The sequence below is a fragment of the Neolamprologus multifasciatus genome, chromosome 6 (genome assembly GCF_963576455.1).
Source record: "Neolamprologus multifasciatus chromosome 6, fNeoMul1.2, whole genome shotgun sequence".
In the NCBI taxonomy this organism is placed as follows: Eukaryota; Metazoa; Chordata; class Actinopteri; order Cichliformes; family Cichlidae; genus Neolamprologus; species Neolamprologus multifasciatus.
The window spans coordinates 14,980,458-14,998,502 of record NC_140444.1 but is presented as its reverse complement, the minus strand read 5'-3'; the positions used below and the strand labels follow the sequence as shown (position 1 = coordinate 14,998,502).

The 18,045-nt window shown below is 40.1% G+C and overlaps 2 protein-coding genes and 1 long non-coding RNA gene across 3 annotated transcripts; 2 read left to right on the top strand and 1 right to left on the bottom strand.

Moving 5' to 3' along the window:
• The first annotated feature begins 3,349 nt into the window (after nt 1-3,349).
• Nucleotides 3,350-6,611, top strand: LOC146516672 (uncharacterized). Its single transcript, XR_014874638.1, has 2 exons — nt 3,350-5,321; nt 5,658-6,611. It is a non-coding gene; the product is annotated as an uncharacterized LOC146516672 (long non-coding RNA).
• Nucleotides 6,342-11,310, bottom strand: LOC146516671 (N-acetylmuramoyl-L-alanine amidase-like). Its single transcript, XM_085163462.1, has 4 exons — nt 11,083-11,310; nt 9,492-10,352; nt 7,950-8,160; nt 6,342-7,391 (listed from the first exon to the last, which is right to left on the bottom strand). The coding sequence occupies exons 1-4, from the start codon at nt 11,153-11,155 to the stop codon at nt 7,088-7,090; spliced, it is 1,449 nt and encodes a 482-aa protein (XP_085019588.1). The 5' UTR covers nt 11,156-11,310; the 3' UTR covers nt 6,342-7,087.
• A 712-nt stretch (nt 11,311-12,022) lies between these two features.
• On the top strand, nt 12,023-16,090 carry trappc5 (trafficking protein particle complex subunit 5). The gene is made up of 3 exons (XM_085163463.1): nt 12,023-12,126; nt 12,312-12,598; nt 14,574-16,090. The coding sequence occupies exons 2-3, from the start codon at nt 12,329-12,331 to the stop codon at nt 14,868-14,870; spliced, it is 567 nt and encodes a 188-aa protein (XP_085019589.1). The 5' UTR covers nt 12,023-12,126; nt 12,312-12,328; the 3' UTR covers nt 14,871-16,090.
• The last annotated feature ends 1,955 nt before the right edge of the window (nt 16,091-18,045 follow it).

Sequence of the window (18,045 nt, the reverse complement as noted above, 5' to 3'; positions counted from 1 at the left end):
ACATGGTTTAACTCCTGGTCAGTTCCTTGTATTTCAAAACGAATGCTTGCAAAAACACTATTAGCAATATTGCCACAATGATCAGCATGTGTTTACAAATGTTTTCATTTCATTTTTGAGATTTTTTGAGATTTTCCGGTTAATTAAAAGCACCGAGGCCAAAAGAGAGCGCTGTGTAGCTCAGTGGAGCCTGGAGATGCACCTCTGTTTACACACACACACACACACACGGGCACAAAGTGGACACTAGTTTGAGTGATTTTGGCTTATTTTCAGGTATGCAAGATTGTGGCAAATCCTTTTAGAATGTCATGTTTCTGTCATAGTTATCTCCACCAAGGAGGTTATGTTTTTGGTAGCAATTGCATGTGCATCCTTCTGTTTCTACACACAATAGTGGAAAAAGTTTTGATTGAATTCTGATTCAGCTTTGTCAGGGTGCAGATTGAGGTCATGTTATCAATTTGTTCAAATTTGTCTTAAAGCCACCAAAGTCTTAAAAGTCAACTTCATGATTTATTGGCTGAAAAATAACACAAAAAAACTACAACTTAGAAATGATTCTTACAAGTGTCATGTCTATTATCATATAGAAAGTACTGTGTAAAATTTAAAATATACTACATTTGACCTTTGACCTTTCGTTGAAGGTCAATAGATTGATTCAAAGGTCAAAATGAGCCATTTTTAGGTTATTAAAACTGGCTCTTACTGCCATTGTTTGTATTGAAAAAATGGGGAATGCTCTATGACAGCGGTCCCCAGCCCCCGGGCCACGAGAGTTGAGGCTCGGGTGTGAAATTTAAGGTGTTCAGGGGTTTTATCGTTAACTCGGTTTCCCTGGGTCTTTTCCCGAGTTGTAGTTGTGTGTCTTATTTTGAAAGAAATATTTACACATTTACCATAGCGACCAGAGAGCATTAAGGGGCAGAGTGGAGGATGTTACTCTCAATGTTGTTGGCGTATTTCAGGAGGACGCTGCTAATAAAGTTACACAATTACACAGTGAATTTGCGTCCGATCGCTGATCTATGAGGATTTTAACTATCGCGTTATGTTATTTTGACTTTGTTATTACTTTTTTTAACCAGATAAAGTTGTGTTAAATATGTTTTTCAATTGATTTCTATTACTAAACGGGTGAAATGAATATTACACATGTATTATAGCCACATAAATTATAATATATATATATATATATATATATATATATATATATATATATATATATATATATATATATATATATATATATGAAACTCTACCTTAATCCTGTCTGGGATATTAAAATGAATTTAAACGGGTCAAATAGCAAAAGCCTGCACTTTTCACTTGCTTTTACTGAACTACAAACAAAAAAATAAATAAATAAATAAAATAAAATAAACAGGTAACAGCTGAAGGTGAGCCACACACACAGGCGCCATCTTGACTATCTGACATCTCAGAGCAAATTTATAAAGAAGAAGGAAAATGAATCTAAACAAAATACAAAAATATTCCTATAAAAGTAAATATGACTAACAGAGTGTGTAGTTCTAATGCATTTCTGAAATCTAAAAGGAGTCATCTTATCCATATTGTCAGCTAGCCAAATAATCTTTTTCTGTTATAAAGATATCTGAGACCTGCTGGAGTCTCAAGCTACTTTTATTTTTGTTAATAAATGCTTTATAAAGCATAAATAGTCCTCATTTGACATGAGCTCACTTAATTCACTTGTAACTGCCTGAATTGACCATGAATTACAATATGAAATAACTATTAATGAAACCTTTATCAACACACTCACAAAAAGCTTATAAAACTTTATAAATGCTCAATTAACTGCTTATTAATACCTTACGAATGCTTAATAGTGTGACATTATTATAAAGTGCTAGATGACTCACTCAAAACAAAATGATTCCTAAACATCCCAAACTTCAGCTTTCATGCACTCCCAGAGCTCAAAGAGAAGGGTTAGCGATATAAAACTCACTAATATGATCTCTGGCTGTGCAGCGCCACCCTCTGGTTTTTGCAAGGAAATACACTGTGCTAGCTGCACCAATCAAATGTATTACTGCAGCTTTGGCTGTACTCTTACCTGTAATTCATTTATGTGTGATATTATGTGCACATTTATTTAAAGCTAGATTTATCTTATGTAAATGTAATCATTACACCTCAGGGTTACTTAGCATATTTGATACATGTGGTATTTTTTGTTTAGTTTGTTTTTATAATTTGTTTTGTTCCGTTTTTTTCCTAGTATAAGTAGTTTGAGGTATACTAATATTTGTGGGTTTTGTTTTTTGGGGAGTTAGTAATATTTGTTTGTTTGGCTGGTGAAGGAAGTTCAGTATTAAAACTCTTACTTATTCAGAAACTCCCAGTCCCCAAACAGAGAACGCTGTCTGCCCATGTGAGCACAGAAGTCCAAGGTCTATGTGTGGATGGACTTTGGTTTTCTCCTCTACAACACACAGAAACACAACTTTGACACAGACTGGCAAAACTACAGGATTTAATTACACCTCTCACTCTAATAGCAGTGGAGCAGCTTCTGTATCAAATAAATGATCACAACCCAGATGCCACCTTAACACCACTGCAATTAAAAACCTTTTATTACTGTTGCACAACTCTTAATTAGTGATACAGCATAATGAGCTCTGCCAACACCCTCATTTGCGTCGTGTTTATGTGCTGCTGCTTTCCCTTCTGCAGACAGAAATACAGAAGTGTGCTCCATGTGCAAGTTCCAGTAAAACTACTGCACCAGTAAGGAAAGCAGATACTGGCTATAAAATCCACCAAGGTCCTTGCGACAGGACAGAGATGTTTTCAGTGTCTCAGAATTAAATGGGATGAATGTAAAATGATGATAAGAAGTGCTCCAAACAAAAAACACTTAACTGAACATATCCAATAATCTGTAAAAGCCCCTGAACAACGCCCCGGATTAATCCAATCTATACACATAATTCTGTTTAGTTATTTTTTTTAATACTGTACATAATTTGTTGTTTTATGGCAGGGGTGTCAAACTCAAATACACAGTGGGCCAAAATTCAAAACTGGAACAAGGTCGCGGGCTAACATTAATATTTATTGAAATATATTTATTCCTCCAGATTTAAGAATGAATCTCTTCTTATGGATTCAAACATGTTTTGCTGAAAAACTGAATATGGAACAAGCAAAGCTTAATACTAAACAATATATATTAGCTGTATAATACCAGTAGGCCAGCTCTAATAATAATTTGGTATGGCTTCGCGGGCCAAATGTAATTAGGCTGCGGGCCAAATTTGGCCAGCGGGCCAGAGTTTGACACCTATGTTTTATGGTTTTCTCAGATGCACTAATTGGCTTAAGCCTGTAGATGGTGCTGATGTCTTCTACAGAGTAACCATGAACGAATGAAACAGAAACATGTTTAAACAACAGCTGACGTGTTTCAGGGCTGCTGATACTACTTGATAAATTCTTAATGGTTCAATGAGTCACACTAGGACTCCAAGTCTGTCTTTGAATTTGACACCACATACAGTCCAGTGGAAAATATTTGGCCCATTCTTGATGTCCTAAATTTTGTTTACACATTTTCACTATCCATCCATCCATCCGTTCATTCTCTTCCACTTATCCTTGTCAGGGTCATGGATGGAAGCTGGAGCCTATCCCAGCTGTCTTAGGGCGAGAGGCATTTCCACTAATCAAACAAATGTTAATATTAAACAGATATTAATTTAATGAAATTTTATATTTTATTTATATAGCACCAAATCACAAAAACAGTCACTCCAAGATCCCAACAATGACATGGCCCCCTTTAAACAAACACTTGGCGACAGTAGGAAGTAGAAACTCCCTTTTAATAGGAAGAAACCTCTGGCAGAACCAGCTTCAGGGAAGGGCAGCCATCTGCCACGACTAGCTGGGGGTGAGGAGAGGAAGACGGGACAAAAGGCACGCTGTTGAAGACAGGCAGAGATTAATAATAACTAATGACTCATCTCTGCTGTAAGGTTTTTCCATTTGTGGATAAAAGCTCTCACTGTGGTTTGCTGGAGTCCCGATGACCTATAAATAACTTTGTAACTCTTTCCAGACTGGTTACAACTTTGTTTCTCATCTGGTTTGAGTTTCTCTAGATTGCGGAATGATGTGTTGCTCTTTCAGATCCTACTTTACATAGTCAGACAGCTTCTATTTCCATGATTTTTTCATTGAACAGGTCTTGCAGTAATCAGGCCTAGGTGTGGCTCATGAGACTGTTTTGTTGCATAATCTTTATCAAAAGCATTTTCCTGTCACACAGACTGGCGAGCTGCTGGTGCTGATGTCTCTCTGGGTTCACTGTCTCAACATCTGCACTGTGAAGCCATAGCTAGTGTTTTCCTCTGGAAAGCTTTTTGCAGCGTTCATATGATGGACTTTACACAGTAAACAATCTGTCAGATCAGGTTATTTAATGTCAGCATCAGGAGAAATGGGTCAGTTTAAAGTGCAGAAGCATGAGAAAACATGCTCATGGGATTCTGTTGGTCCCAGCAAAAGTGAGTGACCTGTTGAAATCAAGTTGCATAGATTTTTACACCTGTGTTTTCTTTTCTTTCTTTTTTTTTTCAAAGAAACACACAACAGACATCTATTTCATTAACGTAATTTCAATAAATACAGAAATTAATTTACCAATCACATTTTGACTGAAGTCTATGACCTCTTAATGAAATAGCATTCATTAAAAATGTTAAACATGCAGCACAAATCTACTTTTTTGGGCCATTAAGTAGTCATTCTGAATCAAAAAAGAAAAAAAGACACCCACGAGTGTTACGGTCACTGTCCTGGGTCAGTGACCCAGTGTTTTGGTTTGTTTCATTATTATTATGATTAATCTTTGGTTTCATCTTGGTTTATTAATACCAGTGTTTTGGTTTTTTGTATTTTGAGCTCCCTCTGTTCTGTCCAGTTTGTCTCTGTGCCTGTCGTGTGCTTCCTGTTTTACTTTGAAAGTCTGTGTCTCATGTCAGTGTTTCTGGTTTTGCTTCCCTTGTCTTGTTAAGTCTGATTTCTCCCAGCTGTGTTACCCTCCTGTCCCCCATTCTCTGAGTACTCTAGTGTGTATTTAAGCCCTGTGTTTTCCTTGCTCTGTGTTGTGTTGTAGCATCATTTTGCTGTGTTTTTCCTGTCTTCCCAGTCTCTGTAGCACCTAGATTTTTGGTTTCTTGTTTTTTTTAGTTCCAAGTCCCTGGTTTGTCAGTTCTAGTCACTGTACTTCATTTTTTTGTTTTCTGTGTTTCCCACAGAAAACTAAGATGCACTTTCAGGTAATCTTCCTTCTTTTGGGTCCTGCACTTGGGTCCTATCCTGCCTGCCACACAGCACATCCTGACCGTTACAGCTGTAATAGTGTCACACAGTGGAAATTTGTGTTTATCTTGTATATTGATTTTATTCTGATTTTCAGTGTTTATTTATGAGTGTAATTTTTACTTGATTTTATTCTGTTTCTATTGCATGGTTTTTAGTGTTTTATTTGACATGGTTTTAATCCACTGTGGACTGGCAGATCATGGGATATATTAGTTGATAGGGATCACCTGCTGAGGCATGGGTGTGTCCAGAGGTGGCCTATCAGCTGTTTAAAGACCGATTAAAAGCAGGCTAGCGGAGCACTATGAGGAGAGAGGCCCCAGATATGAGGAGGAATGTGTGAAGGCCAGGTGAAAAGAGGGACCCGCTGCCTGATTGTGGGGGTGCGACGCCTAATCAGTGTGACGTGGCGACCCAGTCCTGACAGCAAGGAACGGCAACAGTAGGAGACAACATGTGTGATTGGCAGCAGGGCAGAGGTATACCTCTGCCTGCATTTGTGAGTAGTGTCTACACTGTCGTTCATCGGTGCAGTCGTGTTGGGAGAGGGTCGCCATGGCTATAAGTCGGGGCAGCTTCCGGGACCATTGTTCTGGCCCCTATTTGTTTATTTACAGGGCACTGACGCGAGGGGAGCCGTGGTGGCATCGCATGACGGACCCTGGTGCAGAACGCGAGCTGGGATGTGATGGGCCCGGTGAAGGGACAAGAGGAGGATGGGAGGCTCTTCCTCGTCTGCCTGAGATGAGGCTGGCATGGACTCCGCTCTGGAGAAGGAATTCCTGGCCTGCTGGTGGACCCATAATGAACATGTGGCATAATTACATCAGGGGATTCTTGTGAATGTAGAAAATTATAGTTTTAAGGGGTTTAGAATTGTTTTATTTGGTCTCCATTAGGATTTTAGTATACTGACAATATTTTATTACATACATTTTTAAGAGGTGTTTTTTTTATTATTATTATTATTATTATTATTATTTCTGCTTCCTGGCCTGGAAAGGAACTGTTTCTGATCAGACCTCCCACCATCTCTGTGCCTTGGGTTTCTGACTGGCTTGCTCCCTCCTTGTATTCTAGAACCATCCTCTTTTGTATTACATTCTGGCGCGACTGCTTTAGTATCTGCGTTACAATAGAACAAAACTGACATTCACATTAAACACTATTAGACCGTCTCTTTGTTCGTCTCTCTTTAGTGTGTCCGCTTCCTGCAAAATTCAAACAGAATGGAAAATTTTGTTTTGTGCAGACATTTTTAACTTTCAGGCAGTTAACAATAACATGATCAGACATGTACTCATAGCACTAATATGTAGCAAAGGTGTATTTTATCATCATCCTCTGTAACAAGTGTTTGTTCCTTATTGGTTTTTCCTAAAAGAAAGAAATCTTATTCTCTTGGACTGTTGCTTTTGAGTGCACAGGACTGATAAATAACATTCATTTGATAATTAGGTGGATAAACATACTGACATATGCTGGATCTAAACTTAGCCGAGGTTTAAGTTAATTTATAAACACTAAAATCTGAATGAACTTTAAGTTTCAATGTCAAACCCTCTGTTGCAGCTATTTGAGCAGAATTCATTTCTTTCTGCACTGAACTATGCAAATTTTAAATGTGACCTCTACATTAATAAGAATGAGCCAGAGTATAAGACATTTCCAAAAGTAGCGATGAACCTTTGATGACAGAACGCTGGCTGCGGATGTCCTCTTATTCGCTGAAATGCTCCCAGGTTCTTATTTCTGAAAAGAAGGCGTCTCCAGGGCAGGCGGTGTAGTTCACCACCTGTCTGTGGCCATGGATGGTGAAATTGGAAACCAGTCCTCCTCCGTGTATAGCACATTGGACAAGTCGATGACGTAACAGGTCCGTGGCATAGCGAGATGGCAGGGTGGCAGTGTAGTTACCGATGATTGACACGCCATACCCAATGGCATTGTGTCCCCTGGTGTGAGTGCCGAGATGATGCCAACCCCTACCCTCATAAACGTAGCCGTCAGACCCGACCACAAAGCTGAAAGTGCAAAAATATGAGAGGAGGTGATCAATGAATGAGGTGGATGGTTACTAGTCTGCAGACAAATAGAGCAAAATGCTGAGAATTTATTCCAGCATATGTGATGAATTTTCAGCAATACAGTGTTTTAACAGCATTCCTGAAAATGCTCCCGCTAATAACATAGATATGAAATATGGCTACTTAAATGAATGTTTTGGCATTTTAGGAATTTTCTGTTGTTTTTTTTTTTTTCTTCGAATCATCACTCCCATGTTCATTTCCTACCACTTCAACCACCTGTAAATCTTACAATTTACAAAAATAAAAGTATAAAAACAAGAATTTGTTCAATTTGAAGAATTATTTTTGACAGAATATGACATTTTGTACAGGAAAGACAAACTGTAGTGATTAGTTTCAAAGGTCACTAAAGAGTAGGCAGCACCTGTCTACAGCAGATCCATATTTTGAGGCAGTGACAGTTGTATACATCTGTTCAACTAACAAACACTGCAACAACGTGTAAAAATACATTTCCCTAGATTTCCAATGATTCCTTTAAAGTTTTGTTACCTGTATCCGATGTCAGCCCACCCACGGTCCTCCTGGTGGAAACGCTGCATGGACCTCATGTCACGAGAACAGCTTGGGAAGGATAAACAGGGTGATGATGGCTCATAAGTATGATGAATGTACAGATACTGGAGGGGAAGAGAGAGCGGGATAGGTGTACCTCGGTGGGGCTTTGCCCCCCACTGACAGCGAGGGATGATTTGAGGGCAGTCTGTGGGTAGGAGGAGACAAGGTGAGGATTAGGAAAGTAATAACACTCCAGACCTTGATAGGCTGCAACAGAACATATGGGCTAGTGTCTGAAAAAGGTCTTTGTGACAGCTCAGAAATAATGACTCAGTGTGTCCAGCATCAATCAGCTTATTACTTAAACAAGGTTGTTTTTCCAACTGTTTAAGCCCAGTGTAGTGCACAAAACATCTTTCTTTAAGGTCTAAAGTCTGTCAATGCTTTTACCAGATGACTGCTTGTGGTTGTTGCAGTTTTTTGGAAATGGAGCTTTGACCTTTGAAACATCCGAAACGTGGGAGTGATGTTTGAAAAACTGATTACAGTTTAGAGATAATGAATATAGCAGAGGCCTGCCAGAACTGTTCTGACAAATGTGGAACATTGGACAGTTTTGCAAAGTGAAATTTGCTTAGAAGGAGGATGGCATAATGTTTGCACCAGGAAGGACTGTGCAGTAAGTCCTTTAGAATAATCTCATGAAGTTGTTGTCCACACACTTAATTTTATCAGAGCCAAAAGTCTGAATAATTTGCAAACTTACAGAAATTACATTTCCCACACCAAAAGCAAGGCAGCTAAGCCAAGCATGGACGAATTCCTTTGTAATAACATTTGACTGAATGTGGAAAAACTGAAACATACTTCTTTCCGTCTGTTTTGTAAATGGACTGAAATGTTAAATGTTAACATTTCCAGAATGAACTTGAGCTTCCATGACTAAAAAATTGAATGGTTTGTGTCTTTTTATTCATTTTAAAGTTGAGCCTTTAAACTAAAGTATAAAGTATCAATGGATCACAGGACCAAGATGACTGAAAACTAAAAAAATACTATAAAAGAAATACCTCTTCCTCCATGAGGCCTAACTATTTAACAGTGGATTTAATCCAATCTCCACGGGCATAGTGATCACAACATGCAATTGCAGTTAAAAACTTCATAATGAGTTTCATAATAATGTTGGTAAAATCCTTGCACTATTTCAGTGCTGGCTTTCACTTCAAATTGAGTTTTGTTTTTTTTTCCGACTGGCCAGCAGCCAAAATACACAAATGTTAACTGAAGTTAAAGATAGTTAAGTAAAAAATATTTTGTGTTTGTTTGAATTTACAAGGTTTTTACGAGTTCATGGTGACATTACTGTTTAACCTACTGTGACGTTATCCTCTTTAGATCCTCATCAAAAATATTTGTCTCATAAACAAAAATTTAATTCTGATTATTTTTAACTGCAAAGTTTGATGAAAACATCCAGGTTCACTAGACTCTTGCAAAAAAAAGAATGATTAAATGTCTTCATTCATAGCTCACCCCAGTACTTCTTGACAAATGTCTCCAATCCATCTTTCACCGCCTTTCCCACCCCAGTGTCCATAGAAATCCATTCTGTCTTCTCCAGTTTCCAGACCAATGCTAGTGTCTCCATCACCTGGTTGTGAAGATCAACAGACTCTAGGATGGATCTAGAGAGCTCCCTCCTCCTTGGGCTAATCTGACTGCTCACAGCATCCATGCCCTGCCCCTCACTCAGAGTAAAATTGTAGTATCCTCTCAGAATCTCACTGAGGGCCTGTGGCTGTTCAGATGCAGTTAAATTGCTGAGGTCTGTGCCCAGTATAAGGCCATCCATGCCCCCATTGATCATGGCATTGGTGGCTAGAGTGGCAGGCTGAGACAGTTTGAACACCCTGGGGTGCTCCACGTTGTCCCAGCACCCGTCAGGCCCCAAACGGTGAGATGGTGGGAAGTCCTGGAGGCTGAGAAATGATAAGCCCAGTGTCCTGCCTAAGGTGAGAGGGAAGATCCCAGCTGCTGCCACCTCTTCCATCTTGGCTTTCAGTCCTGATTCAATTCCTAGTAATAAGGGTACAAGCGCCACCGTAGTTCCATCTCTTGTGAGAACCACCCCTCGTTCTTCTCCATGGTTCGTCACAATGTGGTGGATGGCCTTGTCAAAAAAGCTGAAAGATGAGGCGTTGAGAATGGCCGTCTCCAGGAGGTCAGCATCGCTGAGATTATTGGAAGCGCCCAAGAAATGGATGGTCATCACGTCATCATGGCCTGCAGTCCTCCGCAAGGCCCTGACCAGAGCCAGCGGGGGCAGACCAGGGTTGGAGTGTTCAACCTGCTGCACGGCTTGAATAAAGCCTTCCATGTTACGCAGGTGGACGCCTGACAACGACACAAACCGAGAAAAGTGCATTAATCCCTCAGTGAATGAAATGTTCAGTTACTTCAGAATGAAACAGTGGACCTTGCTCAATATTAGTGTAAAGCCAGTTTAGCAAACCATTCATTTATCTGTCTTAACGGCTTATGCAACTTACAGGCATTAGAGTCCGTCTGAGGTGATATAGATTTCACATCAGCTAAGTTATGAACTGGGGATTAAAGAAGGTGGAAACTGATAGCACGACAAGAGGTTGTTGCCCTATAATTAGCATGACTTCCTCACATACTATACAGATGGGAAAGAACTATACCAACACTGATTGAATCAGTGGAGGAGCTCAAACATACAGCTGAAGCAATGTACATTTAAGATCAGGCATTAGACACACTTCCATAGTATACTGAGTTTGTGCTACCAAATACAGTATATGTCTTTGTCTTACTCTTTTAAGACCTATATTTTGGGAACAGTTGAATAGCCTTTCTAATTGATCAGTTAATAACCCAATACTTAAAGAAAGAGGGAAAGCTTTTTTTTAGTTTGAGAAAGAAAGGAAAGAGAGAAAATTCCCGATTACAGATAACAAGGAACAAGTGAGTCAAAACACATCAGTTTGCCCAAAGAGAAAATATTCCTTATCAACATGCCAAGCCGGTACACTGTGGCCTGTAATGGAAATTCTAATGCAAGATAACCGAATGTTTGCATGTTTTAAATAACTGCGCTTACCTGTCGGCCTGCTGTAGACAGTAACAAGGTAAAATAAAGTCAGAAGAAAAAATGCGAGTCCACAGAAAGCCATTCTGCATCTCCCGGTTAGTGCTTCTTAAATCGTTTTATTGTTTTATTTTTATTCTTGCAAAACAAATAAACCTAAACAGTGAAATATGAAAGAATCTCTGCAATGATCCAAAATGTGTGGCGCTCCCTCACTTGTCTAGGTGTATTTATGTAGGTGTACGTGCATGACAGCAGTGCTCTGTCTCAAAGGGAAGAGTACTCTCTGTACACAGATGACCCCAAATATTGATTTAACCTACAGCACATCAAAGAGCAAAATTTCTCTTCAATTTATTTCAGTTTTCATCACAAATTTCTTTTATTATTATCATTATTATATTATTTATGTTTCACTTTTTTTTTTACTTCATGCAGCGTCAAAAACAATAGACGCGAGGGATAAAGTCAGTTATGGTTAATGTTTACTGTCCCCTGTAATATGTACGTCTGCTATGTGCCGGGAAACAGCTTAGTCACATGAACAAACAAGTAGACGTGGACTTGGCGGCAAAAAACAACACAAGCTGATTTGGTTTGTATTGTATGGTTATTTATACAATCATGTACATTTAGGTTTGTTAAACCAAAATCTTGAATTAACTTTCTAACTTAACTTTTGATAGAACATAATGCACAGATGGAAAACCGGGTAAATATTGGAATAATGCAAATAATGAATAAACTGCTTTTTCGTGGAACAACTGAACATTTAGGTTATTGACTACAAGTCCTACACACACACAGACCCACACACACACACATATGTGCTACCAAAGCACATATATGTACACTTTATATATATATTTTTTATATATATATACACTTTGCAGTCAAATTAGCTAGCTACCCCGCCAAAAAGCAATAAATAAATTCCTTGTGGGACTTCGTGGACTCCGTAGCTGTGAATCGATCGGTGAGATCATGTGACAAGTTACGTTTTTAATAAACAGGAAGTACTCAAACCTTAACAACTCAGGTGTAGGAAGTGATCGGGTGAGTGTTGATAAAGCTGAGTTGAGAGATACTAATTTTAGTAACTGAATAATTTCGTAAATGTCATCTTTGTGTTTCTCGCGTGCCTGTAGCACCTTAGTTAGCATGAGCAGTTAGCCTGTAGTTAGTTGCAGCCTCACTAACAATAATAATAGTAATAATTTCCTCGGTGTTTCCTCTTACAGCTGTCCGTTAAATCATAATGGAGGCTCGCTTCACCAGAGGCAAGTCAGCTATTCTCGAGAGGCCTTTGAGCCGGCCGAAAACCGAGGTGAGCGTGAGCGCATTTACCCTGCTCTTCTCAGAGGTGGTGCAGTACTGCCAGAGCCGTGTGTACTCGGTGTCCGAGCTGCAGGCTCGCCTAGCGGAGCTGGGGCAGCGAGTGGGAGGCAGCCTACTGGACGTGCTGGTGCTCAGGGAGAAAAACGGCAAGAGGGAGACCAAAGTGCTAAACATACTGCTGTTCATCAAGGTATACTGTGTGTGTGTGTGTGTGTGTGTGTGTGTGTGTGTGTGTGTGTGTGTGTGTGTCTGTCAGGTTTTCATTCAGACCGCTCACAAAGACCTTCCTCACTAACTAATTATAACTTTGCAATGATGAATATTAAAGTCAAGCATATACTAGTGTAAATACAGCTCCACATAATACTTGCTGTGAATGCAGAACATCAGCAGTAGGGATGGGTATCATTTAGGTTTTATCCGATTCCAGTGCCAAACCGGTACTTTTGAAACGGTGCCGGTGCTCAAACCTGTGCTTAAAGAATCAAGAACACAAACTTTGTCCAAAACCCTCTCATGTTTAGCTGTGTGTGTGTGTGTTGGGGGGGGGGGGGGGGGGGTGTTGTAAAAAGATAACAATGTTAGCCTTTTCTGCAGCTATAGGGCATATATGGTATCATTCTTGGCTGGAAGAAGTGCTTATTCAATGGAAAAAACACAAACTTTGTCCAAAAACCTCTCATGTTTAGCTGTTTTCCACTTTTTCTTTGGTCATTTTAGCCTTTTTGGCCAGGGTGAAAGGAGTATCTGCCATCAAACAAGAAGACAGCCGAATGTAGCTATGATGATGTTTGCTAGTTCAACTTACATGCATTAATTTAATAACGTGGTTAGCCTACTCAACGTAAATTACACTCGAACAACATTAAGCTACTCGCCCAAAGAAGAACGGCTGCTGCTGCCATCATCATCCATCATCATTTCTGCTACACTGGCAGGGCTAGGGGCCAGGACTCTCCTCTTCGGGTTCTTGGGGGATGTTGCTAACTCCGGGTCCGAGGCACCACTTCCCACAGTAGATGTACTCGATGTGAGGTCTCGCAGCAAGCTATCAAATATGGTGCATTTCTCAGCTTTTAAAAAAACCGCTATGCGTCGCCAGGTTCGTCGTCAGATTCAAGGCGTTACCTCCTTTGCACAGTATCACCTTAAAGCACTTGTTGCAGGCTGCTGAGTTTGCATCTTTTGCTGTGAAGTACAGCCAGACTTTTGACCACTTCGCCTTGGGCATTTTTAATCTGTAGCTCTGCTCTAAAAGAACGTACGTACCTGGGCCCGCCTACTATCCTTGGAAAGGTAAAATGATTGGCTAGAATCCAAAGTGTATGACATCTCAGGAAAAAAAAAAGCACCAAAATAAAGCACTGAAATGTGCGCTGCTTTTCGGTCTGGTTACTACCGCTCGTGTCAGAACCGGTACCCATCCATAATCAGCAGTGCTGTGGTCATAAAAAACCTACAGTAGGAAAAGTCATTTGTAAGAAGTGACTCATGTAAAGGGAGAGCTCAAGCAAGCCATGATGGCTTTAGCCCTGATTTACAGATTCTAGAGGGGTTTAGTAGGAAGCATGTGTGTGAATGGGCGAATGACTGAATGTAGTGTAAAGCACTTTGGGGTCCATAGGGACTAGTAAAGCGCTATACAAATACAGGCCATTTACCATGTTTGACAAAGCCAGGCTGTCTTTGTGTTTGCTGATTCAGCAAAACCTAAAACTCCAGTCTGAGATGAGGGATATCATAATGTTACACCAGGTGATCATTTGAGTTCATATGTAAATATATTCATTAATCTGCTTAGTTCAGGCTCAGTGCTGAATTTTAATTGCTGATGAGATGACTGCATGTTAGAGCTCTGAAAGATTAAAACTGTTCATCACTGTCTGTCCCATGTTGCGTAACAGACACATGGAAATTACATTAGTTTTTGCATAAACAAAGGTAAAATAGATCTTGGCACTATTTAAATGACTAATTTTGCCATTTTCTTTTAAATTTTTATCTCAGTTGTGTTATCTTTGTTATGCCTCTACCTTTAGCTGCAGAAAAAAGTCATTGCCTGTCACTTTGCACACTTTCTCCCAAAGCAAATAAAGTAAATTTTTGGATTGCACATGTTTTGTGCATCCCCTGTCATCCTCTGTCATTTTCTTTGTCCTTCTCAGGTATCTGTGTGGAGAGCACTCTTTGGTAAGGAGGCAGACAAGCTTGAGCAAGCCAACGACGATGACAAGACTTACTACATCATAGAGAAGGAGCCCCTCGTCAACACCTACATCTCTGTTCCCAAGGAGAACAGCACCTTAAACTGCGCGGCCTTCACGGGAGGGATCATAGAGGCCATTCTCACCCACAGCGGCTTCCCCGCCAAGGTCACCGTCCACTGGCACAAGGGCACCACGCTCATGATCAAGTTCGATGAGGCTGTCGTCGCCAGAGACAAAGGACTGGAAGGAAGATAGGAGGGAGTTGGATAAATGGCTGGAGACTTGTCGTCATTATGGATTCTCAGGACTCACGTGGTATTAAAATTCACGTTCAACTATAAAACCAGTTCTTTATGTTAGATAAGCAGGATTAACAAAGCTGTGAAGAACATGACTTTACAGCCTTTCAGTGGAGGTTGAGATTTGCGAGGAGTTCAGAAACACTACAAGCTCTTTATTTAAAACCTTTGTTGCTCTAGTGCTCTTAAAAAAGTGGTTTTGTTTTACCGCACAATGTAGACTGACATCAGCAACTCCCAAACCAAACAGCTGATAGAAAATGTCCCATTTCCTCATATTAGCTAAAGTTAGTGACTGAATCTGTGTTGGCAGGCCTGATGGCAGCACAGGTGTCCACATGTTTGTACTGCAGGGTCACCGCAACGCTGCTACCTCGACCTATTCAAGAGGTGAGGCAGCGGCTTTGCGGTTAGCATGTGTTTATGCTAAATAATGTTTGTACATGCATTTTGTTATTATAAAATATAAGTAAATGTATAAGAAAATGTTTGGGAATGGATGTTTTTTTTCTGTCTTTTTTTTTTTTTTTTTTTTTTTTTTACTTTTTGGTATTTATAAAAGAAACTGTGGTGGTTTCACCAGAAACTAGAAAATTCAATATTGGTAAACCAGGGAGGGGCAGTGAGTCATTTGTCTCAGAAAGAAAATAAAAGCACTGCTCTTGTTTCTTAAACTCACAAATATGAAAGTAAATGTTGTGCTGTGAAAAAAGTATTGACCCATTTCCTCATTTCTTTTTTGCATATTCGTCACAAAATGTAATAATTTAAAAAAAAAACTTATTTAATTGGGTTATATTTGTTATATTAAATTTTTTTTAAAATTTGATGATCGGAAACATGCCAGCATGACAAAAGTACAACTGAAAGTTAGAACGGGATAAAAAAAAATTCCACTGCACGGCAGGTAGTAAATGGTAGAGTCAGGTGCCGAGGGTGGCCCTTTTTTAGCCAGTAATCCTTATTAAAACAAATTAAATTTGTACTGCATTCAGTTAATTTTCACATCTTCACTTTTTTTGCGGACAAGGCTTTGTCTAATTATCGCTAACGAGAGTGCTACTGCATAAATCAGACAGGGATTGGAGTTCCTTTTGTCAATCATAAAAGCTTATTAATGGAATCTTTTTCATCATGCTCTTTTTTTTTTTTTTTTTTTTTTTGACCAGTGTTTTTCACATCAACTCTTTGAACCACTCTTGTTTTCCATTTAAGAAATACTGCTAAACTCAGGACTGTTGCCTTGAAAGCCGCCCCTAAGACCTTATGGAAATAGTCCCATCTCTATTTTCCTTTTACTTATAAGCCCACTTCTTAACGTAGGAGCTCACTAGCCTCTCTAGTCGATTGGCATGATTGAGTGAGACCTCGTACATAGTCAACAGCCACAGTAGTCTGGGTAATAACCCAAACTGGAAGCACTAAAGCTTCAGTTTCCCTGGGAGTGCAGTGTTTTTAATCCGCTTGAGGACATTAGCCATGTTCTGCCTTAGGTGTTCTAGTTGCCACAAATCATTGTGGTCTGTATTATACCACTGTCCCAGGCTCTTTATAGGCTTCTCTAAGACTGTTGGAATTGGTTCTCCACTGACATAGAATCGCTCGGCTGTCAGTTTTCCTTTTATGATGGAGATGCTGCGAGATTTACTTGGCTTAAACTCCATTCTTGTCCATTTGATGTTTTCCTGGAGCTTCTGTAGCAATCGCCTAGTACATGGTTTTGTTGTTGTAATGATGGTCATGTCATCCATGTAGGCTCTAATGGGAGGAAGACGAAGGCCACTCTTGAGTCTCTCGCCTCCCACTACCCACCAAGATGCCCGCATGACCAACTCCATTGCCATAATATATGCCAGAGGGGAAATCGTGTAGCCTGCCATAACCCCAATTCCCAGGTGCTGCCAGGCTGTGGTGGTGTTCTCAGCTGTCACACAAAACTGTAAATCCTGAAAGTAGGTCTTGACCAGTCCTGTGATGTGGTTTGGTACGCTGAAATAGTTGAAGGTCATCCACAAGATCTCGTGCGGAACTGACCCAAAGGCGTTGGCAAGGTCTAAAAAGACCACGTCAAGGTCTCTTTGTTCTTTCTTGGCAGTTTGAATCTGGTGCCAGATGACACTGGCATGCTTCCACAGGTATTTGAGGACTCATGGGGGTGTTTTTATAGAGCCTATATGAGATGCCATTAGGTCCTGGAGGCGATGCTGCTCCTGCCTGCCTCACTACCTTCTCCACTTCACTCCATGTAGGTGGTCTTATGACCATTTGGTGTCCAGGTGCCTGGATAGGCAGCATATCACTCGGAATGGTAACTGGCTCGTGCCTTGGATGCTCAGAGTAAGTTTTTCTCGGATGATCTTCCAGGTCTTTAATGGGCATTTTGAGGCACCCGCTCTTCTCTTCAACAAAAAGGCCCTTAACAAAGTTGTATGGGTTGCTGTAGAAAAGGGTTCTTGTCCATTCTTTCTTCTTACGTTGTTGTCTGAGGTGCTCTGCTCTTCGCAGCTTACTAAGTTGTTGCTTCATTTCCTCCTGCAGGGCAGTAAGTCCCTTCCTTTCTGTCTCAAAGGCCCTCCTCCACTGTTTCCTCAGTTGTCTTATCTCTTTCACTAATCTGTCAATTTCCCACAGTCTCCTGGACTTTAACTGGTTACTCATTGGCTCTGGGCCACAAAATCTGATCTTTCCTACCTTCCATCTTCCTTTCCCTTGCTGGTAGTGGTTGGCTAGACTCAGTGTTGGAAGATTCTGTTGGTTGTTTCTGGATGAGCTCTGGGCTGGAACATGGTGTTGATTGTGGCTGGCTTACATCTGTACACAAATGTTCTCCTTCCTCTGGACTTCCATCGACTGATATGACTGACTTCTTAAAAAGTATGTGTCAATGCGAGGCCCCTTTCTCAGCTCGCTGAGGCACTTCTTCCTGCCTTGGTGGATTTTACGGCCCATGTCATCATTGATGGTCCATTATTTGCAATGCTGGTTCATCTATTCATCGTTGGTGCTGTTCTGTGGTTCATTGCAATTAAATCCGTCCGGAAAGGGTATAAATTTTTTATTGAGGATGTAGATGTAGATTTTCAATAGTTAAGATATTAAAAAAAAACATTAGATACCAAAGTTGCTATGGT